Genomic DNA, 27,696 nt, shown 5'->3' with positions numbered 1-27,696 from the left:
TTCTTGGAAGGGCATTCCAAAGCTGGGGTGACACCACAGAGAAAGGCATGGTCTTTCCACACTTCTCTCAAAGACAGAACATGAAGTAGAACATTTTCTGACTGTGTAAAGACATAGGCAATCTCACGAGAAGCTGTGGGTTAGGGCAGACACCTTGTAGCCTTCAATATGTTGTTTGAATGCAGTTTCCATCATCCTAGCCAGCACAGTCAGTGGTAAGGAATCATGGAAGCTGCAGTCCAAGAACATCTGTAAGGCCACATGTTTCCTGCTACTGTGACAGATAATTTAATATCTACAGCTTGATTATTACAAAAAAATGAAGTAATGTTATGTATATGTACCTTCTGAAACATCAAGCTTGACCCTGAAGGACAGCCCTCTGTCATTAAAACCAATACCACATTTGTATGGCCCCATATCTCTTCTTTTCAGTCCTGCAATTTCAATGATGAATATGCCATTCTCTGGAAAGTCAGTTATTGAAGCTCTGCCTTGATAGTCTAGGGCAACAAAACCATTGGAAGAAATGATGGTCGAGCACTGGCGTGTTGACTCCTTGCACCAGTACTTCCTGCTATGTCGATTCACACTTGTGCGAGGGTAGAAGCATTTCACTGTAACAGAACCTCCAAGCAACCCAGTCACTTGCTTTGGCCCAAATATGGGACTTGAAGCTGAAACTGAAAAGACAATTAGATCACGCTTATGATTTTCATTCCCAAAGATAAGAGCTAAAATTTATGTGAGAATCACATTGCACATTTTTAAATAAGATCAAGCTATATTATAGAAACTCAGTACAGTATCTGGGATCTATTTCTCATTTAAAACATATTACCTTTTCTGTATTGCTCATGTATGCAATGACTATTGGCAGGATCCCTCCACAAAGTAGGGAACCTGACATTTTTCAAGATCCCAAATATTACATAAAGTCCAGAATCCTACTGGCAGTTTATCCATGCATAAGTAAACCCATGTAAGTTGCAGGAGTTACTAAGATGCCAGTCATGCTTTTGGTTGGGTGTCTGTTGCACAACCAAGTGCATCACCAGAAATGAATGCAACACTGCATTACTTAGCAGCAATTTGCTGCTGTGAGTTGCATGAACATAAATCCCAGACATGTTTCTGCCCCCTCTCCAAATAATTTGTGCACTGTCTGTATGTATATAGGCTTTATGCAGAAAGGATAAATCAATGTGAGGCAGATGGGGTAGAACTACAGTTGTGACTCATATAGATCCATGCATTGAATACCTTGTTTTTGATAGTTAAAACAAGGCAGCTATAGACAGAAAATAGGTCAACAAGCTAGATATTTAAAAATCTGTGTTATAGCAAATCAGAACAAAGCTTGGAAAAAGTACCATATTTTCCGTGTATAAAAAGACACTTTTTCCTAAAATAATTAGAGGAAAAATTGAGGGTCGTTTTATACACAGAAGGAGGCAGAGGTGGAGGCAAAGGAGCAGCCACACTCAGCCACCTCTCGTGGCTGACCATTGACTGCTGCCACTCCCACCAAATTAACTCCTCCAACGTCACTTGTGGGCTCCCTTCCGGCAGGGGACAAGGCGGCGAGCTGGAGGTGAGCCCTGGCAGTCGCATTGGAGGATGCGATTGGGCGATGGAGGTGGCAGCAGGAGGAGGCAGAGGATCAGCCACTCTCAGCCACCTCTCATGGCTGCCCATTGACTGCTGCCTCCACCAACCAATCGCATCCTCCAGCACCACTGTCAGGGCTGAACTCCAGCTCATGTTGCCACCTTTTCCCCTGCCTGAAGGGAGACCACAAGTTGAGGAGGCGATCTGGTTGGGGAGGCAGAAGCAGGAGGAGGAAGTGGAGATTGAGGCAAAGGAACAGCCAATCTCAGCCATGTTTCATGGCTGCCCATTGACTGCTGCTGCCAGATTGCCTCCTCCAGTGCTACTCACAGGCTTCCTTTGGGCAGGGGGCAAAGCAGTGATGTGAGCTGGAGGTGAGCCCCGGCAGTTGCACTGGAGGAGGCGATCGGGTGGCAGAGGCAGCAGTAAAAGCAGGTGGAGTTGGAGGAGCAGCTGTGCTTCGCCACCCCTCGCAGTGGCCCATTGACTGCTCCTTCACCTCCAGCAAGGGCCAAAATTAGGGGGTCGTCTTATACATTGGGGGTCATATACATGAAAAAGTACAGAACGTCTTGGACTAGGTAAAGGTTCCCCTTGACATTTAGTCAGTCATGTCTGACTCTAGGGGGCGGTGCTCATCCCCATTTCCAAGCTGTAGAGCCAGCGTTTGTCCGAAGACAGTTTCCGTCGTCACATGGCCAGTGCGACTTAGACCCGGAACGCTGTTTACCTTCCCACCGAGGTGGTCCATATTTATCTACTTGCATTTGCATGCTTCTGAACTGCTAGGTTGGAAGGAGCTGGGACAAGCAACGGGAGCTCACTCCGTCGCGTGGATTCGATCTTGCGACTGCTGGTCTTCTGACCCTGCAGCACAGGCTTCTGTGGTTTAGCCCGCAGCGCCACCATGTCCCACTTCTTGGACTACATTGTCTCAAAAGCACCAGCAGCATGGCCAGTGCAAATTGGAGGCCAACAATAAACTTTTCAAAGTCTTGCTTCTGCTCTTTAGTCTGAGTGATTGGTCACTAATTTGGAAATTTCACTTGATTGGAAACTGACTACAAGTTTAATGAGTTAAGTGAATTCAGATTTTGCAGTCACTGAAAGGAATCTCACTGGAAATGTGATCAGCATACTGACATTCTAAAACTCATTTGAACCTGAACTAAAAATGGAACAAAGCAATGTCAAGCCACGTGGTGTGAAACTGCCAGTCAGGTAGGTTTGAACAAGTTATCCATCATGAAACCAGCTAGTTTTCATTTCAGTACTATGAAAAAGGATAGCAATGGGAAAGAAACAGAGAACAAATCCTGTTGCATAACTTTGCAACAAGTGTATTTTAATTTAAACTAGTTAAAACCTCCCTTCCCCTCTCCATTTTAAGTTTCAAGGTCCTTCGGGCTCACTTTTGCCTCAGGGAAGCCATAGGGAGCCTGGAAGACTGGCATCAGGACCACCTCCAGCAGTCCAGCAGCAATGTTTCTCTTTGAAATGTCTTCTCCCATCACCCTGAGGATCCCAAAGGCTTCCTCAGGACAAAAGGGAGCCTCAGGGAGCCCTGGAACCTAAACAGATGGATAGGAAGCTTTTACCTAGTGTAAATTAAATGTTTCCTGCTCCTGAATTGGGTTACACCAGGTGCAGTTAAACAACAGGATTTTGCCCAGTAACTTTGTTAATGTATCAAAATTAAAATGTTAAGCAGAAATGATTACAGTCTTGTAATGACCTAACATGAGATTATCCAGCCAAACTGAAATGTTTTTAAGTTGAATTAATTTAAATTCATATTTTAAAATGCTAGGTGAATATGTATAATATATGAATGCATATTTTACTGGCTAGATCATGCCTCATGTATTTATTTCATTGCAGTTGCTTGTGAGCTGCAGTACCTTAAAAAGTACAAGCATTTCAAACTACTATCCCATGTAGCAGAAGCAGTTCTTAATTCCCTGATGGCTGATGAAATACTCACTTGCAAGTTCAGTATGAAAAAAGACTAATAAAAAGATGATGGCCAGGAGACCCATTTCAAGAGACGGTTTCTATATGTGAGATTCTGGTTCCTTGTAGAGACTGCAACTTGAAAATAAATCAATATAACTGTTATCAAACAACATTTATGATGGTTGTATATGTAGTACAGTACAGGATAAGCAAACTCTAATTGCTGACCAGCTAAGTACAATGTAATTTATTCACTAGATCAGTGGTCAGGAAACATGGTTAAATTACCCCAAATGGGATAAAAATGAAAATCCTGGGGGTAATGAGGATGTGACCCTAACCACTTTCCCCCCCTCCTCCTCTTCTGCCCGGAGGGGGTCCCTGGCTTCCCGATCGCCCCGTTCTCACCCCCTTCTCCAGCCTGGCTGCAACCGAGCCACAGCATCTGGTGGCTGGTGACAGGCGCCGACCAGCAGCGTACAGCAGTTGAGGTGGCAGCGGGGGCGACCATGGTAGAGGGCAAGGCCGGGGGCGAGTGGCCGGAGCGCCCCAGCCAGGAGGAGCCTATCCTTCCAGTGCCTGGAGAGGTGGGTCGCGGCAGAGGAGGGAGGGCACAGCCATGACGGCAGCCTGGACCAGGCTCATCCTCCGAGCACCAGGCCGCCGCCACCCCATACCCCGTCTCCATTCCCGGAGGAGCCCATCAGGCGGCAGCAGCACTTGCTTGGCCATGTGACTTCCTTCAGCGGCACCTCTGCACTGGCTGGCCAGGCCTGGCAGAGCCTCTCACCCTCCGTGCAGCAGCTGTCATTGCGCTTTGATGGCGAGGCCTGCGGGAGCCCTGATGCCAAGGCCCAACACAGAGCAGGAGGCAGTGTTGGGTGCCCCCGGTGGGCGAGCCGCCCGCTGCTCTTCGACGGCTGCCCAGAAGCCACCTGCTGGCAGAGAAAGGGAGCCACCCCTGTGGGACCAACGACCGAGCACAGCCCCGCAAGGTTGCAGTGGTGGTGGAGGAGGCGTCCCAGGCATGGGTGGCCCGGGCGCAGGCGTCAGCGCTCAACTGGCCACGTGTGACCGAGATCCTTCCTTTCAAATCAAGGGGGTAATGTCGGCATATATAAATTTTTTAGGGGGTAAAAGGTAAAAAAATTCCCTGACTAGATGCAAATACTAGCCATCCTTGAGTACAGCTGAACCTGTACTGGTGTTGCCTAGAGAAAACTCAAGTTTTTAAAGAGAAGGTGTAAGCAACAGGTAGACTCCCACCACCTCCTCTTCCTTGTATTTAAAACAAAGGGTGGAGAATTGCTGCCAAAACCCCCCAAAACAACAAACAAACAAAAATCCTTTGCCCTCCAGAGGTTGAGGAGCAGCAGTTTTGCCATATATTGAGGGAGCCCTAGCAACACTGAGCCTCAAAATAGGGTGGCCTATATATCATTATTTTTATACTTTGCAGTTGAATCTACCCTATAAAGAATGAACATTAAGTTCTTCTGAAACAAACATTTCCTGATCAGGGAGTGCCTTTTACAATAATGTGATTAACTGCAGAGAGAAATTATTTATTTGATTAAACAAAATTCATCTCTTTTGCATATGGTAATATTTGCACTATAGTAGCTAGCCAATTGTCTAATTGTTTAGAAATTAGAGAAATTCAAAATGTGAAAAACCCACTTTTAAAGTTTAATGGGCTGCTGTCCTGTTTTGATAATATGGTAATATATCTGTGAAGATTCTCAGTCATCCAGGTGAGATTATCTTGCCGTGATTCAACTTCCAGATAATGTGGTAATGTTCTGATTTAAACCACTAGAGGGCAATGTCAACATAGATATATAGCAAGATCACATGCAGTTATCAGGGCGCTGTGCAATACTGAATGGAACGCTGGGTGCAGCACTACTCTGAGCTATATTCTAGAGAGAATGTAGCAACCGAAGAGGCATTAAATAACATTGAGTGCCTGGCTGTCTTGGGAGAGTTGGACAGTGAACCAACTTTAGCAGAAATAAAAGTGGCCTTGGATTCCCTCACCTCCGGCAAGGCACCTGGGAATGATAACATCCCTGCTGAAGTGCTGTAAAGAGATCATCACCACTGAGCTGTATGAAATCTTCTGTCTTTGCTGGAGCGAAGGTGGAGTACTAGAGGACATGAAGGCTGCAAACATCATCACATTGTACAAGAACAAAGGTGACAGGGGCAACTGCAATAACTACAGTGGCATCTCTCTTCTTAGCGTTGTAGGGAAGCTGCTTGCCCGTGTTGTGTTGAAGAGGCTCCAGGTGCTTGCAGACAGAGTCTATTCAGAATCACAGTGTGGATTTCGAGCTAATAGACCCACCACTGGTATGGTATTTTCCCTCAGACAGTTGCAGGAGAAATGTAGGGACCAATGACAGCCACTCTTTGTGGCCTTCATAGATCTCACAAAGGCCTTTGATTTGGTTAGCAGGGACGAACTTTTTAAAATACTTCCCAAGACTGGATGTCCACCTCAACTCCTTAACATCATAAGGTCGTTTCATAAAGAAATGAAGGGCACTGTAGTTTTTAATGGTTCAACATCAGATCCCTTTGACATCTGAAGCAGAGTGAAACAAGGCTGTTTCCTCGCCCTGACTTTGTTTGGGATGGTTGTTGTAGGTTTCCTAGGCTGTTTGGCCGTGTTCTGAAGCTTTTTCTTCCTAATGTTTCATCAGTCTCTGTGGCTGGCATCTTCAGAGGACAGGATTTAGAACTATGTCTGTGTTCTGGTGTAGTTTGTAGGACTACAAGAACCATCGGATCCAGACCGTGAAAGCCTTCGAGAATACTCTGTTTGGGATCTTTTTTGCTGTCGTGCTAAAGGATGCTTCTGGAACTGCAACAGAATGTGTTTATCTCTGGACTAGATCAGACGGAAAGCTCTTTAATTTCTCTAGATTGAGAGCGAAGACCAAAGTCCAGCTGAAATGCATGTGGGACTTCCTCTTCATTGTTGATGCAGCTGTTGTTGCACATTCTAGTGAAGATCTCCAACAACTTATGAATTGTTTTAGTAAGGCCTGCCAAAATTTTGGATTAACAATCACCCTGAAGAAAACACAAGTCATAGGCCAGGCACTTCCCTCTATTACCATCTCTACACAAGAACAGAAGTTATTGGATCAATGATCTCTGACACCCTCTCTCTAGACGTTGAGCTGGATAAGCACATTGGCAAAGCAGCTACCATATTATCTAGACTCACAAAGAGAGTGTGGTTTAATAAGAAGCTGACAGCAATACCAAGATCCAGGTCTATAGAGCCTGTGTCCTGAGTACACTGTACTGCAGTGAGTCCTGGACCCTTTGTGCATGGCAGGTGAGGAAGTTGTCTCTGACACATTTTTGGTATCATCTGGCAAGACAAAGTTCCAAATAGAGTAGTCCTAGAATAAGCTGGTATTTTTAGCATGTATACATTACTGAAATAGCAACGTCTACGTTGGCTTGTGCATGTTGCGAGAATGGTTGACAGGCGGGTTCCAAAACATCTCCTGTATGGAGAATTAGTGCAGGGAAATCGCCCCAGAGGGAGACCACAGCTGCGATACAAGGATATCTGGAAGCGGGATCTGAAGGCCTTAGGAATGGACCTTAACAGATGGGAAACTTTGGCATCATAGCATTCAACCTGGAGGCAGGCGGTGCACCATGGCTTCTCCCAATTTGAAGAGACCCTTGTTCAGCAGGCCGAGGCAATGAGGCAGTCCCAAAACCAGCAAAATCAGGGCGCTGAACCGGATTGTATTTGTCTTCAGTTTGGAAGGGATTATTTCAAATTGGCCTTCTCAGCCTGTATTTCTTTCCTTTCAGTTGAGAATTATGTTAAGCCTGCTTGCAGAATTGAGTTCTGTGCTTTCCATGTTCTTCCTTTTGATAGTGTCCCAAATTATCATCCTAAATTTTGTTTTCAAAAAATTTTATTAAATAATTAAAAAAATCAGTGGGCTTCTTAGAGCCAGTGTTTGTGTCAGAGGAGTCTAATAAAACCTAGTTAAAGAAGCAGACATTTCTAGTGTTGCAAGTGGCTAAATCAAAGCCAGGGCCTCAGTTAGGTCTGCCATGTCTCCGTGTGGTGGCTGAAGTGGTGGGAGAACTGTTGTGTTACCCTGGCACAAAAATCTCAGGGTGAGCAGTGCTGGAGCAGGAGAATGTTTTATTTATTTACTGTATATTTATTTCTTATTGTATGTGTGCACACATTCGTGTGTGGTAAGTTTAAAGTCTAGGCATCCATCCCCACCTAAGACCGGCCTACATAGGCTGAGACCACCTGTGCACATCTGGCGTGCCATCCAAAGGAGGTATGGGTAAAACACTTCTGAGTACTGTATATCCATAAGTCAAAAGTTAGAACTGACTTAATGACATGCAATAAAATGCCTTTACCAATATGATATTTTTTTGCAAGTGCTGGCCTTCACCGTCCATCTCTGTGTTCACCTTCAATAATATTTTCTCCTGGCATTATTCTTGTTGTCCTTTTACTTACACATGCAGCAGGAAGAAAAGGGCTGCATGCAAAGCACTTCACAACTCCTCCAAACCACTCCTTGAAATCCTGTTTCTGTTTGCAATCAATCTGATCTTTGCCCCTCGTCCCCTTCTGTTTGTCTTGGATCTTCTCCTGCATAATCACTAGATCTTGTATCATTTTCAAGTAAACCTTTAGCAATTTTGGAAATAATCCATCTTGCATTAATAAACATCATTGCAATTGGTACAAAATGCTCCCCAAATATGCACACCCTTGAGTTCAACAGAACTTACTTCTCTGTGAGTTTTCAGATTGCATGTCCCATGCTTTTTTGAATACAGTGGTGCCTCGCATAGCGAGGTTAATCCGTTCCGGATTAACCTTCGCTATAGCGAAACATCGCTAAATGGAATTTAAAAAGCCATAGAAACGCATTGAACTTTGTTCAATGCGTTCCTATGGCTTGAAAACTCACCGTTAAGCGAGGTTCTGCCATAGCGCCGCCATTTTCGCGCCCTTGGTAAGTGAGGGCAGGGCGCGAAAATGCGGCGCGGACCTTCCGGCGGCCATTTTGGAACCGCCGATCAGCTGTTCTCCCCCGCTTCGTTATGCGATATTCGCTAAGCGAATCGCTTAGCGAATATCGCAAAGCGAAAAATCGCCATAGGGGCCATCGCTGAGCGAATGCTCCAGCGATGGCCCAGAGCGCCTCGTTAAGCGATTTCATCGATCAGCGAGGCGCTCGTTAAGCGAGGCACCACTGTACTTCAGTCAGCATGGCCACGATATCCCGCAGTATGGCCAGCATCCTCGCAAGGTGGAGAATTTTGGGAATGGTAGTACAAAAAAGTAACATTTCCAGTCTCTAAGGTAATGTCACCAACTGTTTTGGGTGGCAGGGAACAACCATGTCATCACAGATTGATTGACTGATTGATTGATTAACTGGTTCCAGCTTGTGAGGCCTTGGGCAAGCTGCGCAGTCCCAGAGCACCCACAGAAGAAGGGAATGATTAAACAACTTCTGAATACTCTCCGTCTGGAAAACCCTGAAAAAGGTCGTCATAAGTCAGAATTGACTTGACAGCACATGACTATTATGATTATTATGTAGTAGTTATTAATCAGCTTTCTTCTTGTTAAATGGATAGTGGTGTTTCAGAACCTCCCCCTTTTCTGCAGTCTTTTTCTCATCCATCATCCTGCTCTCCCTTTCTCTGTGTCTTTTCTCTCTCAGAAGTACAGGGTTTCACAAAGACCTTTGGCGAGTTCACAGATGCACGTGCTCTCTCACAAGGAACATTTCCTCTCAAAAGATCCACCTGATGAACATCCAAAACCCAGCCTTTTTTCTAGCAGCCTTGGAGCACAGATTTTCTTTTTGCCATCTCTTTGTATTGGCTACAGAATAATCCCTCTCTTGTAGTTTATTGGTTATAAGTGTGGTAATATGCTATTTAAACTTTTTTAAAAAAATTAAAAGTCCTTTAAAAGTCTTTAAACTTTGACATTGTTACAGTTTTCTGCTTTGTTCTATACCGCTTTCTGCATTTTGGTAACAAACTGGTTTATAAGTAAATAAAGAACAACCTCTTGCTATAGGAATGTACAGTTCCTTTAAATCTTACTTCACTTTGCAGTTTTCATAGAATGAATAATGAAGTTGAAAGGGGCCTATAAGGCCATCGAGTCCAACCCCCTGCTCAATGAAAGGATCTCTGTCAGGTTGTTGTCCAAATTTCTCTTGAATGCCTCCAGTGTTGGAGCACTCACCACCTCTCAAGGAAATTGGTTCCATTGTCTTACTGCTCTAACAGTTAGGATGTTTTTCCTGATATTCAGCCAAAATTTGGCTTCCTGTAACTTGATCCCATTGTTGTGTGTCCTGCACTTTGGGATGATCGAGAACAGCTAAGTTTCTTCTTGGACATTCATTGACTAACTTGGATGGGAGCAAACCCTCTCCCCTGACTTCAGTGATGAAAGATGATCTGTTAAGCAGGAGAAGTCTTCAACAGGACTGTAATAGAGGTGGGTGGGTGGGGGGTGCAATCAGGAATTTGCCTCTGTCAGAGCCCCAATATTTTAGATATCTCAGAGCTCCAATATTTTAGATGCCCCTGAACCTAGACATGAATTTACTGGCAAGGTTTTTAGTCCAACCTGTTTTAATCATTTGTGAGCCACCACAGGCCCCTTCACTAGAAGAAATGAACCATAGAAATGAAGCAAAAATAAAATAAAATAAATCTCTGGCTTTTATTCTCTGATCTTTTTTCCCTTTCTTTCTGAAAACTTTCTCTTTCTTGGTGGGGCATCACATTCTCCTTATCCTTTCACTTGGTGAGGGGCCACAAACCACACCTTAGGCAAAATATATGGGATGTACTGCTACTTGCCCAGGGGGCCAGAAATGCTAGTTATGGCTCTGGCCTTTAAGCAGTAAAGCTGGAAGATGAAGGAGGGCTTTACTTCTTAGAGTTTCTTGATTGAGGAATCTTGCTCATCCCCCAACTCATTTCCAGTACTGGAGGCAAAGCTGGATGGAAAAGAACTAATGAGGATGGATTATACTGTATCCCCATTAATTTGCACAATAAAATAGATGAATCCCACTTTCATTTACATGCTTAGCAAAGGTGTACATATGTTTCTGGCTTTTTTCTTCTAGTTCAGTAAGATGTATCAGTCCAATCTCCTTTGTTTCTGTTTTTTGTTTTGTTGATTGTTTTGACTGTGGGTTGGATTGACTCACCTATGTAATTTGGTGACATCGTCCCCACCCTGATAAAAACACAGTTATTTAAACAGTCCTTCTTGGACTCTATTATACCCTGATACAATAGCGCTTAAACAACCAGATATTCACGAATGTTCAAGCCCCTTACCATGCTTTCATTATTTTATTTTATGTCTTATTAATATTATTTTCATTTGTCTATATTGTATTGACTATTTTATATTATTGTCCTGTTATTGTATTGTTTTGCCTTTATATTTTTCTTTCATTGTACTGTGTAAACCACCCAGAGTGGCCTGGGTTGCCAAATGGGTGGTATAGAAATCAAATAAATAAACAAACAAATAAAATAAGATGGAGCTTATTAATGGCTATTGAGGTCCTGTGATTTACTTTAAACCTGCACACACCATATTTTCAGCAGAAGTTTCTTTCAAGGGCAAAAAGGTGTTTGAATAGCAATCCAGTCTTATGAATATTTATTTCAGAGTTAGTCTGTTATCTGGGATATACTCCCAAGTGAGATACCCTAGTGGGTAGAGTGGCAGACTAGGACTCAGGAGGCCTGGGTTTGAATCCCTCCTCAGCCATGTGTTAATCAGGTCCAACTTGTATGGTACACTGACCCAAAGCCATATGTTCTAAACTGGCCTATGGATATATGGCCTATGGACTGGATTATTGACTGATGGAATGGCCTGCCTATGGAACGGCATCAAGGAAATCTTTGGTTTGTTTCATAAACAGCATAGCTGACCAATTCCTGTTGGCAAAAAAGGGCTGAGGATTCCTTTCGGTCTTGACTTTTGTGTGATGGAATGAGAAGGAAAAAAAGACAGATACATGATTGCTGTCGCAACAAGGCTCTGGCTGAGCTGAAAGACAATGGAATAGTGTGGGCAGGTTACAAGGTTGGATATTTTAAGTGGCTCCAAGCCCAAAGTGTACTCTGACAATGTGCTATGGTCACGTTATGTGTCACAAGACAAACAGATGATTTAGTTTTGGGAAATAAAGAAGAGGCGTGATGTACTTTTCCTCCCAGCTTGCCATCTACTAACATAGAACTGAATTTTAGGGGTGAGGGTAAGAAAGCCAACCAAAATGCAGGAAAATTAGGGGCATTAGTGGAACAAAAGCAATTGTTGCTTGAGACAAAGAGACTCAAACACAGAGTCACATTCATTTACGCTCAAATGCAGATGCTTTATTTTGCACATTCCCTTTTAATTTTGTGGATCAATTCTCCTGCCTATTCCCCTGAATCTTCAGGAACTTTCTCAGTCTTTGGGCCAAGCTTCTGAAACATAGTGAGTTTCAGCTAGAGCACTGGTTCTTAACCTTGGGTTACTCAGGAGTTTTGGACTGCAACTCCCAGAAGCCTTCACCACCAGCTGTCCTGACTGGGGTTTCTGGGAGTTGCAGTTCAAAAGCATCCGAGTAACAAAGGTTAAGAACCACTGAGCTAGAGGGCTGGTGGAAGGTGTGGGGTAAATATAGTGTTTTCTAAATATGGCTGATTTTGCATAATTGTAATTTCATCTGATACTGAAATCCAGATTGTTCTGATTTACACTTTTCATTTCACTATTGCATTATATTGTGCTAGAAATTCATTGTTGTGGCTTTGATTTTCTTTTTTATTGTGCCTTCACTTTGTCAATCTTATTCACTGCTGTGATTTGAATAAATCTTAAAATTAATAGCATCTGTGGATAGCCTCAGATCCTCTCTGGTTACACGTTAACCCACTGGACCTAATTTTCACTATGGAAATTCATTGGGGGAGTGGAACTAGTAAAGCCACTCATTAAATAGCATACTCACCTTGAAAGCCCTATTAGGGTTGCCATAAGACGGTTCCAGCTTGCTAACACGTAACAAGTTTGTGTATGAATACATTGCCAGCTTCTCAAACAGAATTTGAGGTAGCAAATCAAAATGTCACTCAAACACAGTCCTTGTCTGAAGGAGCGGATGGATAGCTTTGGAAGAGACAGCAATTGTTGCATAAAGCTGTGGCAGTACAAATGTTGTGCAGTCCAAAACAAGAAGACTCATCTTCCTCCTCCTCCTTCATATCCCTATGTTTTTAATCACCATCTCAGTGACAGCAATGTAAATAATACCACACTTCAGAGACTCCTGTTCTTAGGAGTCTTTAGATATATGGGTCAAAATCCTGTTAAACTCATGTGCACAAAAGCAGTTGTAGAGCAGTTTTCCCCCCTTTTGTCACATTGTCCTTTGTTCAGTCACACAACTGATTGCACAGTAGATTTCACAACCAACATATGTTGAGTTAATCAAATGAAAAGCTTGCAAGTGGAGTGTGTGTGTGGCATATTTGTATGATAGCCGTTCTGTAGACAAAATTCTGGCCATTGTGCCCAAAGTGTATGTGACAGTGGTATACCTGGTCCTCGTGACCATGATGATTGATGAACAATCCCATGGTATCAAGTACTGGGCCCTGCCAGCTGCTGCCTTGTTGCAAGTGCAACTGAGGGATGCTCAGAGCAAGACACCGTGAGCAACTGGGCTATGTGGTGGACACGAAGCAGTAGTCACTGCCCACTCACCAATCAAGGCCAGTAGGGAAATGTATCTGTTCATTGTGACAATCAGCAGCTGTCCAAGCTGCAGAACGTCTGAATTCACTGCTCAAGGCAAAGTTCTCACCTTGCACATATAACTAGCGATGTTTCCCAGGTCATCATTCCAGCTAGGGAGTGTTTTGCAATGATCATGTTTGCCAAGACTGAGACGAATGGCAAATGCGCACTATATAAACAGTCTGAAGGATTTACTCTCTGGGCATTGGGTGATGGACTTTGTTATAAAGGGTAATTCCCAGCAACTAAAATCACCTGTTTCCTCCTTTGGATGAAAGATTTTTTTTGTTGATCTTTCTTCCTCTTGTTGTGAGGTAGTTCAATGGCTACTTGATTCAGGCTAAAAATTAACTCCTTGACTATGAAAAAAATGCTCTTTTGGTAAACCATCAATAGCACTTCCAAGGCCAACATAAAATAAACAACCTTGATTTTAGGAGTGGTAAAATCATGGTCTCCTGGCTATTTTAGAAAGACTGCATCTTTTCTCCTTTGATTATTTTTTCGCATAGGAGTCAATACATTCAGCATACTGATTTGGTGGCTTTTAAAAAATTGTATATCTTTCTGAGCTCTTTTAATATTCTGATACCTAAGGAGCCCACAAGGACAAGGTTTGACCCTCAGGAACAAGGGAAGCTGCCTATAAGAAGACAAGTTTCTGCAGGATGGCATTCATGCCCTGCAGATAGTGATTGTTGACACTAGATTCTGAGCAAGGGGCTCGAGTCTCAATTGTGCCTGTTCTCTCCTAGTGGGCCTCTCTCCTTACCACTTGCCCTACTGCTGATTTGCTTCTACTCTTCATCTTGTCTCAGTCTGTAAAGAAGAAAATCGGCAAGAAGCTGCCATTTCCTGCTTCTGTCGCTGTTCATACATCTGAAGAGAGCAGATGGACAGACTACAAAAACAAGGTTTTGGGTTCAGCTATATGGGCCTTCTCAGCCACACTGGATGCTGTTCTAAGTCTTCCATACAGAGCACATTGCCATAGTCTGAAGGACGCCTAAGTTAATATGAGCCCTGATGTAGACCTCAGCAAATGCCTAATAATGCTATCTCCCAGTGCTGGTTATGTGGAGTTTTAATCCTGATCAACTGACAATGTGGCTTATCCTCACATACATGGAACTGTAAACTTGGTCTACTGTGTTGTCTGTGCAATCATGAAGGTCCTGCAATATTTTCACTACTGTACCTCAGCCAACCCACGGCAGAAGCAAAAAACAATGGCCAAGAACCTATTGGTTAGGATTGCCACCCAAAGTGCAGTGATGTAAAATGCAACTCTCGTATCCCTTGTTGCATGAGTTGGTGCACAAGTTGGTGCATGAGTTGGTGAACAACTAGGGATACAACTGGCAACTTGTTAACTAGCAAAAATTTGCCACTGTAGTTTATTTTTAAAACTGACCAATAGGATTATGGCCAATATAAGTGACTAGAATATAGCTGAAACTGATGTAGGGAAAAAGTTTTTTTCTGATGCATAGCAATATGTACTGTTGTAATTGTTGCCCTTCACTGTCAGATCACAAGACTGAAATTCAGTTTTGTAAAAAAGAAGAATTCTCTGGGACTTACCACTGATATATATAGTAATGTTGAGAATTACTGATAAATGTCAGCATTGAGTTAAATCCTGGCATTTTCCATAATCCACTCAAAAACAATATAAATGTGATAAATACCATCACACACATGAAATGAAAATATCATTGTATGGTGCAATGTGTGAATTTACCTCTGTTTCTAGCTCTGAGATATATGGTTTTTAAAAGTCTCAGTATTCAAAAGGAAGAAGATGGAAAACTGAGAATAGCAACACAAGATCTGTTTTTGATCATGGTAACAGGAAAAAAGAGATGCCAGTACAAACAAAAATTTGAATACCTTTTGTAAGTCACTGGTGCCTATCAAGTAGCAGGAAGTTTTGGTTACAAGCAATCTGTAACCTCAGCAAGTAGATTTGCATTTCTGTTCTTTCACTGTCTGGTTACACAGGATTTTTAGAGTATTTTTAAAATTCTTGTCAGTGTGACTTGTAATATTTTATGAGAACGTGATTTCAATGCTGTTCTCAGCGTTCTTGGTGCTGTTACTAAACCACTTGTGCAAATCGACATCAGATAGAGAGATAGAGGTTGTTTTGGCATTAATGCTACTTCAAGATTAATTGTGGGGCTAATTTCTATAAAATAAATGCTATTTTCTGTAAAATTGAATCTAACCTGCATTATGCAACATCGGAGATTTCCTCAGTAATTTTTGTGTCTAAATAATTCATAGTTTAATCATTGTCACTAGAGATTTCATTGAAATGGATAGTCCTGTCAATCTAAAGGCTCAGACTCTTAGATTCCAGTTTCTCTTCTATTAGGAAATAGAACCAATATTTTTTGCCCTTACAACAAATTGTAGAAGCCCTCCTGAATGGACACATCAAGGAACAAAATTATACTTTTTTTCCCCACTCCCACTGCATGCTCAAGCATCACTGTTGCACATAAGTCTGTACACACAGTGTTCTGTAAAAGCTAGCCTTCCATTTCCTGGGAATATGAAGGCTAGGGACTACATGCCCATAGGATAGCTGTGCATTAGGTGCAAGCAGCTGGGCTATGCAGAAGGGCTGCTTCTATACACCATGGTTTCAGTTCTATTAAAAGGACCATTTCAGCAGAGCTAAATAGGAATTACCTAAAATAAGCAGTGTGTCATCTGTATTGTATGATATAATTTTTATTCACCTTGATTATGTATTTATGCATATATTTATTTATCATGTTTATTACCCATGTTTCCCTCCTGTGAACTCATGCTGTATGGTTTTGCTATGTGCCATCAAGTTGCTTCCCATCTATGGCAAATCTAACAGGGTTTTCAAGATATGGGAGCTATTCAAGGAGTAGTTTACTATTGCCACCCCCTTCAGTGAGTTTCCGTGGCTGAACATGGATTTGAATCCAGGTCTCCTAAACTACAGCCTGACACTCTGTTCATGATACCTCACTTGTTCTCCACTGATACAGATATTTTCAGTTTTTATTGTTCTACCTTGCACTTCTTACTGAAATGGCTTCAGTGCCATGCAAAATAGTATTGTCAGAATTACGCATTCATTTTGTTACATTTAGGATCTTCCAATGGTTTAAATATGCCCAATTAATTTTTTCTCCTATTAAGGGTTGGCAGGCATTAAATCCTCATGCTGCATAACAATCAGAAAAAGAAAAGGCCTATGTTCGGTTACTCTATACTCTCCCTTTCAACAGTGGCAAGCCAAACACTCATAAAAATGGCAAGCATTTTTAGGCATGTGTGAATTACATTATAACAGTGGGGCAGAACTGATTTAGGTTGGAAGCAACTTTCTTTCTGCAACCTCCCTTTGGGCTGGATGACATTATAGGGCAGTGGTTCCCAACTCTGGGTAACCCTGGTATTCTTGGACTGCAATTCCCAGAATCTTTCACCACCAGCTGTGCTGGCCAGGCTTTCTTCGAGTTGCACTCCAAGAACACCTGGGTTACCCAAAGTTAGGAACCACTGTTACAAGGCCTTGTGATGTTCCTAGTTCCATCAGATCACTAACTGAGTGCTGGCTAGTTTGGCTTGCCCTTTGCCTTCCCCAGACAGAGAAGGTGAGGAAGGAGCAAAGATACAGAATTACAGCTCAGTTACTTTTCACATCCTATTTCTCATTTTCCTTGTTTCCAACATATATTTTAAAACCTTACTAAATACATTTCAAGTGCCATGGGGAAAATCATTTTAAAACTATATAGCCATAACACAATCAAAACAGGAGTGAAGGAGCAATGCCAAACCATGTTAGATAACCATACAAGACAGTGAGCTGGATGCATGGCTAATGTAAGTCTTACTGATTTCAGTGGATCTCTTCTAAGGCTAAATCTGAATCCATCCTTATAATAAAACTTGATAATAGCATTAAGTGTTTTTATTGCTGTTGATAGAAGCACTGGGAAACATCATTGCTTTGACCTGTTGCCTGCTACACTCTCCTGAAATTTCATCTTCATGGTGGGTGCAGCTAGGAAAATGCTTATGAGAGTTGAGGGAAATCCTTATCACAATGAGAGTTGCTCTGTTCTTGCAACTATTCTTGACTGTAGTTGCAAAAGGTATTGTCTTCATTAATTTGCTGAATATTATAAGGCTATGTCCTTGGGAAAAACTTTGTGTGATAAAGAATAGATCAAAGGCCGTTGTTAAGATACTCCTAAAAGCAATATAGACTTCTGTGGAATTCACTGCCATAAAAAGTCATGGTCGCTTTGAAAAGGGACTGCCCAAATTCATGAGTGATGAGCCTCTCAATGGACACAGTACCAGAGGAAGTAGCAGAGGAACTATGCTTCTGTACATGAGCTATTGTTATGCATGAATGGAAAGGTGATACTGCACTCATGTTCTGCTTGTAGGTTTCTCATGAGCAACTAGTTGGGTACTTTGTGAACCGGCCTTGGTCTGATCCAGCAGAGCTTTTCCTGTGTTCTTATATTTTAAAGTGGTTACAGAATATTCTTCTTGAGAAATTTTCCCCTTGGAAATTCCATTCAAAAAGAAAAAGAAAAGCAACAGCTACTATTCAGAGCATCTGGAAGGACCTAAACAATTTTGCAAGTGTATACATTAAAAAAACACTGTTTGACAATTTGTTACATTGATTTGGAGAGGAAAAATAATGTATCTAGATTGTTGTTGTTGTTGCAGATGTTATATCAGTCTAGGAGCACAAAGCTGAACAATTAATATATCTATATACAGTATCCATTATTATCTGATTTTGAAAGCTAAGCAAGCCCAGGTTGGTTAGTAGCTGGGTGGGAGATTCTGAGGCAGTAATTCAGATCTCCAGGTAGGGCAAGGAGAAAATTCTGCTTAAAATAATGAACCACGAACAGTTAGCACTAACAGTATTGGGCTAGAGATGAATCAATGAGCTGTGTGTGTTTAGTCGTTTAGTCGTGTCCGACTCTTCGTGACCCCATGGACCAGAGCACGCCAGGCCCTCCTGTCTTCTACTGCCTCCCGGAGTTGTGTCAGGTTCATGTTGGTTGCTTCGCAGACACTGTCCAGCCATCTCATCCTCGGTCGTCCCCTTCTCCTCTTGCCTTCACACTTTCCCAACATCAAAGTCTTTTCCAGGGAGTCTTTTCTTCTCATGAGATGGCCAAAGTACTGGAGCCTCAGCTTCAGGATCTGTCCTTCCAGTGAGCACTCAGGGCTGATTTCCTTTAGAACTGATAGGTTTGTTCTCCTTGCAGTCCAGGGGACTCTCAAGAGCCTCCTCCAGCACCACAATTCAAAGGCATCAATTCTTCGGCGGTCTGCTTTCTTTATGGTCCAGCTCTCACTTCCATACATCACGACAGGAAAAACCATAGCTTTGACTATTCGGACTTTTGTTGGCAAGGTGATGTCTCTGCTTTTCAAGATGCTGTCCAGATTTGTCATCGCTTTCCTCCCAAGAAGAAGGCGCCTTTTAATTTCAGGGCTGCTGTCTCCATCTGCAGTGATCATGGAGCCCAGGAAGATAAAATTTGACACTGCCTCCATATCTTCCCCTTCTATTTCCCAGGAGGTGAGGGGACCAGTGGCCATGATCTTAGTTTTTTTGATGTTGAGCTTCACACCATTTTTTGCACTCTCCTCTTTCACCCTCATTACGAGGTTATTTAATTCCTCCTCACTTTCTGCCATCAGAGTGGTATCATCTGCATATCGGAGGTTGTTGATATTTCTTCCGGCAATCTTAATTCCGGCTTGGGTTTCTTCCAGTCCAGCCTTCCGCATGATGTATTCTGCATATAAGTTAAATAAGCTGGGGGACAATATACAGCCTTGCCGTACTCCTTTCCCAATTTTGAACCACTCAGTTGTTCCATGACCAGTTCTAACTGTTGCTTCCTGTCCCACATATAGGTTTCTCAGGAGACAGATAAAGTGGTCAGGCACTCCCATTTCTTTAAGAGCTTGCCATAGTTTGCTGTGGTCCACACAGTCAAAGGCTTTCGCATAGTCAATGAAGCAGAAGTAGATATTTTTCTGGAACTCTCTGGCTTTCTCCATAATCCAGCGCAAGTTAGCAATTTGGTCTCGAGTTCCTCTGCCTCTTCGGAATCCAGCTAATTCAATACAATGAGCTAATTCAATACAAGTCAGCTTCCTATGATTGACTTTAGAATTTGAAATCCAAGTGAAATAGACTAAGTTTATTGCATTTCTTTCAAAATTGTTCATTCTTGCCCAACAGGTTTCACAGTCAACTATAATAAATAAATCCTGAAACAACTAGTGTTGTGTGCATAAATTTGCTCTCAGGATTTTGTTTGTTGTGGTTTGACACAACATTCGGAACTGAATTACACTTACATGCCAACAAGGATGTTGTTTTAATGCTGAGTAAATCTTTGGTTCGGAGAAAGTCATGCTAGAAACCAGTTTCATGGCCACTTTTAGAGTTATGAAGTAGTTTCACTTTTCAAAGCCCTCATACACATACCTCCTTTCATTGTTTCCTCAAGTGGTTTTCCAATGCATTATCAAATCATAGGATTAGTGTATTCCAATAACTGCTTGGGAAATGCAATTTACCATGTGTGGTAGCAAAACAAAAAGCTAGCTGAGATGTTCTGGTTAAGCTTTTATCTTGCTCACAAAGAATGATTCATGTAATGTGAGCCATCTACACTATCAACTAATTAAGAAGAACTACCTGGATTCTCAAGAAAAGGAAAATGATAACTCTTCACCTGCAATTTACATTAAGACCTTACACTATGGTTACACTGAGCTTTTGCCAAATTCATATAAAGAAAAAGATGATCAAAGATGTGCAAGGAAAAACTAAAGTAAGTTTATAAGAAGAGACAGATTACCTCTTCTTCCATCCCTGCTCCTAACACATTTCTCCCCATCTTCTAATTTGATCTTCTATCTTGTCTCCCTCCTGTTCATTCTGGACTTGGAATGATTGCAAAAGAGAGAAGTTTTAATTTCTCAACAAATGAGCAAGCTGAGAATGGGTCTTATACAAAGTATCTTGTTTCCCTACTCTTCACCCCGATACTTGGAATAATTACATTTTGTGATGTGATGTATATGCTATATATATCTCTATGGAGTACATTCCACAGTTAGGTCATAACAATGAAGAAATCTCTTTCCTTTACTTCTATATAATGAAGGGTTTTTGGAGAAGACACTTTCCCAAAGATCAGGAGGCATGGCAGGCCAAGACAGGTATTCCTTCAGGTATCTCCTTGCTTCTATTAGGACACAAGTCCTACCACAATTAAATGTTATATGTTGCCTGAGCTAATAAAACATCCTTTACAAAGGCTTAGATGACCATGGACCACTCACCATCTGTTAGCCTAATAATTAGGCACTGATGCATTATCTTCAGGCAATGTACAAAACAGGAGTGAATCAATAATATTTGTATCATTCCAGGGAAGAGCAAGGAAGCTGTTTTCATCATTGGGATGGAACAGCATCATCAACAGATCCTATGTATCCTATTAAACATCACAGGGTTTAAAAAGATGGTCAGCAATTTGAATTAAGGAAAGGTGTTTTTTTTTAAATGCACTAAAAGTAGTCTGAGTTGCTGCCACCAGAGAAGGCAAGTGAATGACAGTTGAACCTCCAGATAAAGTCCAGGAGCTCTGAAGACTGCAGCTATTGAGGTGCAATGGAGAGTTCAGATTGAAGTATATAAATATTTTCTATTTTTGTTTAGATAGGGTAGTGGGGTTTTTTTTGTTTGTTAGTTTGATTTTCATTCTGGAATACTTCAGTGTTCTTTGTATTCTTACTAAGCTTAGTTTACCAACTTTAATGCAATACAATTACATTATTTAGGTTGAATGAATATGGAAATATGGGCTTTGAGTGGACAGGTCACATAATTGAGACATTGCCTAGCCCCTCCCACCCCCTGCCATTTGCATTTTCCCCCATTCATTGAGTCATTTTAAAATAGAGATCCAAAAATGAACCAGGGATGTTGGCAAGTCTTTAGGTCCAAGTCCCAAGTCTGAGGCCGAGTCTCTGTTACCAAGTTCCAAGTCTGAGTCTGAGTCTTTGGTATCAAGTCCCACGTTCCAAGCCCCAAGTCTGAGTTCCTATTAAAATCAAGTTTTTTTCCTTAGAAAAAAAGGGAGAGGTGGGTTGGTTCAAAGTCGAGAGTTAAGTCTGAATCACTGAAACAAGTGAAGTCTGAGTCAAGTCACTGGTGCAACTTAATCCTGCATGCTGCTAACAATAATCTACTCTCAAATGTTTTGTGAAGGTAAAACTGGCAATGGGGAAAGGACCATATGTGCTGCCAAGAGTTATCCTGCAGAAGAGGTGGACTATAAAAATAATATATGTATAAAATTGCCAAGTCTTGTTGCTTACAGTTTGAACAATTCCCACACCTGGGATCCGGATTTTTTCTCCCTCAATTCTATATCGGTTAATGACAATTAATGACTATAACCCTGTGCAGCTATCTTTCCCACAAACAATTATAAGAAGAGGTTGGGAAGCAGAGCAGAGCCATGTTTCCCAGCTCTGCCTGCATCATTGTCATGCCCTCATTATCCCCCCTCACCTCACTGCACATCATCCCTTTCTCTATCCTTAGAAAGGAGTGATCCTGGATGCAGCCAGGATTCTAAATTGCTGGGGAGGCTATAAATGTACAACAGGTTCTGCTCTGATGGTTTTTCCTTCAGCATTTAGGGCCAGGTGACAACGTTCCTGACAACATTCAGGACCCTCGATTTAAAGTTGTCAAGACCAACCCTGATCTCCTCACTTAAACGCTGTAAAGACACACTTTTCAGTATAATGTACTGGTATTTGACTGGTGGCCATTTTGACTTGGATTATATGGGTTGGTCCATGCAGAGACGTGGAACTGATTTTATTTCACAAGTGGGAAGACAAAAAAAAAAAATCTAAACTGGGGTGGGCAACTTCACTGGAGCCAGAAGTCAATTTTCTACCTTGGAGGGTTACAGGAATTGACAACAATGTCGAAAAGCTAAAATAAAAATGATAATCATGTACCATCAAGTTAGTTCTAACTCTTTTCAAAGTTTTCCAGGTAGAGAATGTTCAGAAGCGGCTTACCATTTCCTTCTTCTGGGGGTGCCCCACGACTGTGCAGCTTGCCCAGGGCCACACAGGCTGGATCCACTCATAGGAGGCACAGTGGGGAATAGAACTCCCAGCCTCTGGCTCTGCAGCAAGACACCTAAATCACTGAGCTATCCAGTCAGCTAATTATTATCATAAGTGACCAGGAGTCCAGCTCTTAAAAAGGTTTAGTGCTAAGTTATACAAGGTCCCCTGTAACGTATTTGTGAGATGAATCATCATTTCAGGATGCTTCCAGGGCAATTCACTTTTTTGGGGAGGGGATTTTTCCCCCCTTATAACATATAGAAGAGTTTGAGGGGTCCTGAAAACAGGCTCAGAAGCAATACATTAAGCAGGTTACATGTATCTGTGAAAGTTCTGTTTTGTTTTTGTTTCATTCATTTTGTTCTGTTCAACTTAAAAGTGTGCAAGGGCCCAATTCAGATCACACACACACCTAATAAACAAGCAAAGAAAGGCTAAACCTCCTCTCAAATTAATTTTAAAAATTAAATTCATCATCTATCATGTAGTGGTCAAAAAACAGAGGGGGGCAGAAAATGCTGCAAATGCCACAATTTCTTTATGAGAGAAAAATAGAAATTCTCACAGCTAAAAATTGCCATTTATTATCATCTACGTAGTTTAAACTTCAGGTGGCCTTTCCATCTCTTTTAGTACCTAAATTACTTCTCAGTTTTGACAAAAACAAGTGATTTCAGGAAAATGTTTACTTCTGTTGAATTCCACCTACAGCAGACTTTGGAGTGGGGATGTGGAATCACAAGACTGTTGCTTCCACAGAAATAAACAATACCGAAAGACCCTTCTGACAAAGTCCAATATCTATAGTGGTACTTTAGCCACAGTGCTTCAGTCACACAACCTGTGCAAAACAGGATTGCTCCCTTCTTCCTGCTAGTATCAAGCAGTAATCAATTGCAGCCTTCTCCAACCTGGAATCCTTCAGAATTTTAGGACTAGATCTCCCATCACCCCAATATGGTTTGTGGATTGTGCGAGGTGTAGTCTAGCATGTATACAAGATGGGAGAAAGCTGTTCTGCATCAAAAGCAGGGTCCCCTTTGTCCACCCTTGCAGTTGCTCTGTGTCAGCAGCCAAGTGGTGTTTTCAGCACCCCCCCGATGTACACAGAGGCAAACAATGGATGCAGCATCAAATGATAAAATTAGATATTTTCCTATCATCATCATCATCATCATCATCATTACTATTACTATTGTTGTTGTTGTAGCATTATTATTATTATTATTATTATTATTATTATTAGTAGTAGTAGTAGTAGTAGTAGTAGTAGTAGTAGTAGTAGTAGTAGTAGTAACTTTATTTATATCCCATATTGTTCACTGTCTCAAGGAAGTGAACAACAGTTCAAAATACATAATAAGCCACCTGCACTTTAATACATGTTTCTGAAATATACACAGCTAGAATAAATCTCTAAATTACATCAGAGTCAGTGGGGGCTTCCCTTAGGTAAGCACAACTAAATTTCATTGAAGTGTTCATATAAAATGGATTCTACAGCTGGGGATTCAAGAGCTGCTATGTCCCAGCATAGTTCATTCTAGAGTCATTGTAGATAGAGTACATTCAAACTAATTGCATGTTATATCTTTAGAACAGTCCTAACATCCTTAAAATCTTTAGAGTCTGTTCCTCTCTGGGAATTCACTAAATATGATGTCTCAGCTTAACAGCATCTGAAAATAAAAGTTGTCATTCACCCAGTTTATCTCGGGCTTCTCTCTCACTTTCTTTTTTGACCAGATCCTTCCTGGATGGCAATGCAGCAATAGTAAGAAATGCAGCGATAGTAAATAAGCATTACTCACTCTCCTGATTAGTTGTATAGAGTAGGCCACTGGTTCAAATGGTTCTTTTCTTACCTCTTCAATCTTTGCCTATTAGACAAAGAAACAGCAACTGTCGTAACCCCAAGAGACGTCTTTCTGTGTCACTGTGTGCTCCTGGACTCCCTAAGTGCAGCTGGCACAACAATGGATTTCACAAGAAGTGAAAGTATGTTAAGACCTACTGGTTGTTCCAGCCCTGTACATCTATCTACCTGTTGAGACTTCTTAAAGGGACATCAACTCCCACTCCACAAATTCACACAGGTATATTGCAGATGATTATATAAGCAACATAACACTCACATTCGGAGAATACTGTCTGCAGCCTCCAATGTGTTAATGTTTCAGAAGTGCTCTAATAATTGCAATATTAAATACTTTTGTGTTTTTACTAAGGAGATAGATTTTTTTTTCAGGCTAAATATGTTTAAGGGAAACGAAACAAGTGAGACAAGCAAGAAGAGAGTTGGAACACCAAGGAGTGGCACATTTTACTTATTAAAGTGGTACTAAAGTCAGTGACTTAACATTAAGAGAAATATGGGCCCAGGTTACTATGTGGGTCCAACTTTAAGGTACTTTATTAATATGCACTAGATGCTGGACTTTGGGAAAAACGTCTGAGGCAGAATTAGCAAAAATATTCCTCCACCACCCATTCCTGTGCCTGAGCAGATCTAGGTTAACGTGGCTTGACCCAATTGAATACTCATACCATGTCACCAAAGGGTCCATCATAAAAGGATCCAACATAAAAATCAGAGCCTGATATAACTTGATTGCACCATTGGATTTGGCTTATGCATTTATTACAAATACTGAACACATTTTAAAAGTGCATCTTCCTCTAAAATATATAATGAACAACAAATTTAAAGCACTGGATTTATCAAGAAAAAGATCATCCCAAATATATTGTAAATCCTTTTTATGCTATCCCAATGTGCCTTTTCTTAATGGGGCTGGGGTCACTGTTTGCTTGTTTGCTGGAAGACAAGGATTGCTTTCGTTGCAAAAGCTATAACAGTTCCTTAGCTCACAAATTGCAGTTTTCTTCGATGAGACAATGCATCTCTTCCTCCCCCCCCCCACAAAGGCTTCAGTATCAATTGCAGCTCCAGAATTGGAAAGTTGAGGATGTTGATCTATTTCCCATATAGCAATGCTCTGCTTTTTTGCACAGGAATTACTTCTATTTTTCAGAATTCTAGCAGGCAATATTAGGTTAAGGTGGATCACAATGTTCTTAATTGGACCTGCTGAATTCAAAGATAGAACAGCCATGCTGACATCCAATGAGAGAGGAACAACAAGAAGAAAAAAGCAGCTGCTCTAGTGCAATAATGTTCTTCTTCAGATTTGACGAAGAATGTAGAATTCATTGTGGACCTTCCCTGGCTGAATAACTAGGGTTTCCCCCCGCCCCTTTCCTTTTTCTCTGGGTAAAAGGGGAAGGCTTAGAGGAATGTCTCACTTCACACTAAGTTGTTCACTCCTGTCAGTCTGATTTGATCTGTTAGAGATTGCTGGCCTTGATAATGGCCACCCTCTGAGGGACTGGATATAGAGAGAAAACAGATAGGAATGTGTAGCCAGGAACAATGAAAGTGATTTCTACAAGTTTCAGAATGCTGATGTTCCTTAGTAGATCCTAGTTCCTCCTTGATATAAAACCTTGAAAGAGAGCTAATCAAAAATGTATTAAAGATGTAACATTCCCAATGCATGCCTTAGCCTCCAAAAGCAAGCTTTAGACTGCCTTCTACTATATATATTTTAGTGCCTTGTATCCAAAGAAAGCATTGAATGCAATTCTATCCTATCTCATTTTCCTGGATATGTGACTGGATGGTTTGCATAATTTCAAATGTTATTTTGGAGCATGTTACCTTGGTTTTCTATTATCATAATTATAACCATGTTCAGAAGTGTCCTTTATGCAAATAATATATTGGACTTATAGAGTTCAATGCCATAGAAATTGGAAAATGTAGTTCTCCAGATGTTGAACTAAAGTTCTCATGATCCTTCATCCTTGGGTATGATGGGAATTATCCTCCAACAACATTTGAAGGTTCACATATTCCTCACTCGTTGTGGGATACTCTCTTCTGGAGCTGTATTTCTCAAATTTGGGTTTTCCCAAGCTTATTTTGTATCTCATACCGTGAGTTCCTTATTTTTACTGTGAATTGGGATAACAGTGCATTAGTAAGCTTGGTGCAAAAATGAGGATCTTAACTGGAGGTAACAAAATCACTCATGAAGATCTAGAATATGAGGTTGTCCAAAGCATATTTGGAAGTGCAAAGACAAGTCAACTTTAGATCTGCACTAAATTTTTTGACAGAGCGCTGTTTTGAACTTTTGTTCAGTTAGGGCACTGGCAACTTCCTAAACAAATTTCAGCATTGTGCTAATTGTTGAGATGTCAGTTTTCTGAAAATATGCAATTGCCAACCGAAGAACAATATCACCTGCAAAACTGATGCTGCTTCCGGGGGCTCTAATCTACATTAGAATGCAAGTAAGAGAATATAATGATAGAAACCCCCCAGAATTGTTATGTAGTACAACACCTGTCTTCAAAATAAAGTAAATTATTTACAGCTCTGACTAAGGTGGCTCTGGAAACATGATACCTGGACTTTGGCCTCTCTCACAGTTTTATTTCAGAGGGGGGAAAGAATTAAGTGGGCAAAGATTTCTGAAGAGCAGTCTCCCTGAGATCTCTCTTATGACCTAATAAACAAAGCAAGTACAATTTCAGTTAATAACAAATTTCAGCTTGATGGTTCTTGTATCTGGAGTCAGAAATGCTGCCATACAAACAACACCAAATATCTTTCTTATTATCAAGATTTTTTCTTCACATTTAAACCCATTTACACCCACAAAGTATTTGCAATATCTCATTTTGAAAGTTATGGCTCACCTAAATACTGTTCTCTGTTTGTATTACTGACAGCAAACTACACAGGGAAAAAGAAATTTTATTAAGACTGCTGTTATAGAAATGCCTTTCCTAAAGCTTAGTGCCACAGAAACAAGGCAATGAGAGCAAAGCCAACCATTACTATCTGTGGGAAACTTCTGCTAAAGGTTATAGCTGCATTCTGTTCCAGTAGTGTGCATATATTCCTGACAGGAAGTGGCAGCTGCCAGCAGGCGGGGTAACCCCATATTCTGCCCTTTCGCTTAGAGGTAGAGCATAAGATCAAA

At 41.4% G+C, this 27,696-nt stretch overlaps 1 protein-coding gene across 4 annotated transcripts in view; it reads right to left on the bottom strand.

Annotated features, from left to right (window-relative positions):
* Window positions 1–26,699, bottom strand: part of PIGR (polymeric immunoglobulin receptor) — a 39,341-nt gene extending 12,642 nt beyond the window's left edge. The window contains exons 1-4 of one of the 4 annotated variants that reach the window (XM_072997252.2): window positions 24,454–26,699; window positions 22,589–22,698; window positions 3,596–3,702; window positions 345–683 (exon numbers count right to left, since the gene is read on the bottom strand). In XM_072997252.2, coding sequence (XP_072853353.2) covers window positions 345–683; window positions 3,596–3,650 — 394 coding nt within the window. In that variant the 5' untranslated portion in view covers window positions 3,651–3,702; window positions 22,589–22,698; window positions 24,454–26,699. The remainder of the gene's footprint in view (window positions 1–344; window positions 684–3,595; window positions 3,703–22,588; window positions 22,699–24,453) is intronic. The other 3 variants (XM_072997253.2, XM_020810678.3, XM_020810677.3) reach the window with 3 other exon arrangements.
* Between the last annotated feature and the right edge of the window lie 997 nt (window positions 26,700–27,696).

This window comes from Pogona vitticeps, chromosome 4 (assembly GCF_051106095.1).
Source record: "Pogona vitticeps strain Pit_001003342236 chromosome 4, PviZW2.1, whole genome shotgun sequence".
In the NCBI taxonomy this organism is placed as follows: Eukaryota; Metazoa; Chordata; class Lepidosauria; order Squamata; family Agamidae; genus Pogona; species Pogona vitticeps.
This window is presented reverse-complemented; position numbering and strand designations above follow the sequence as displayed.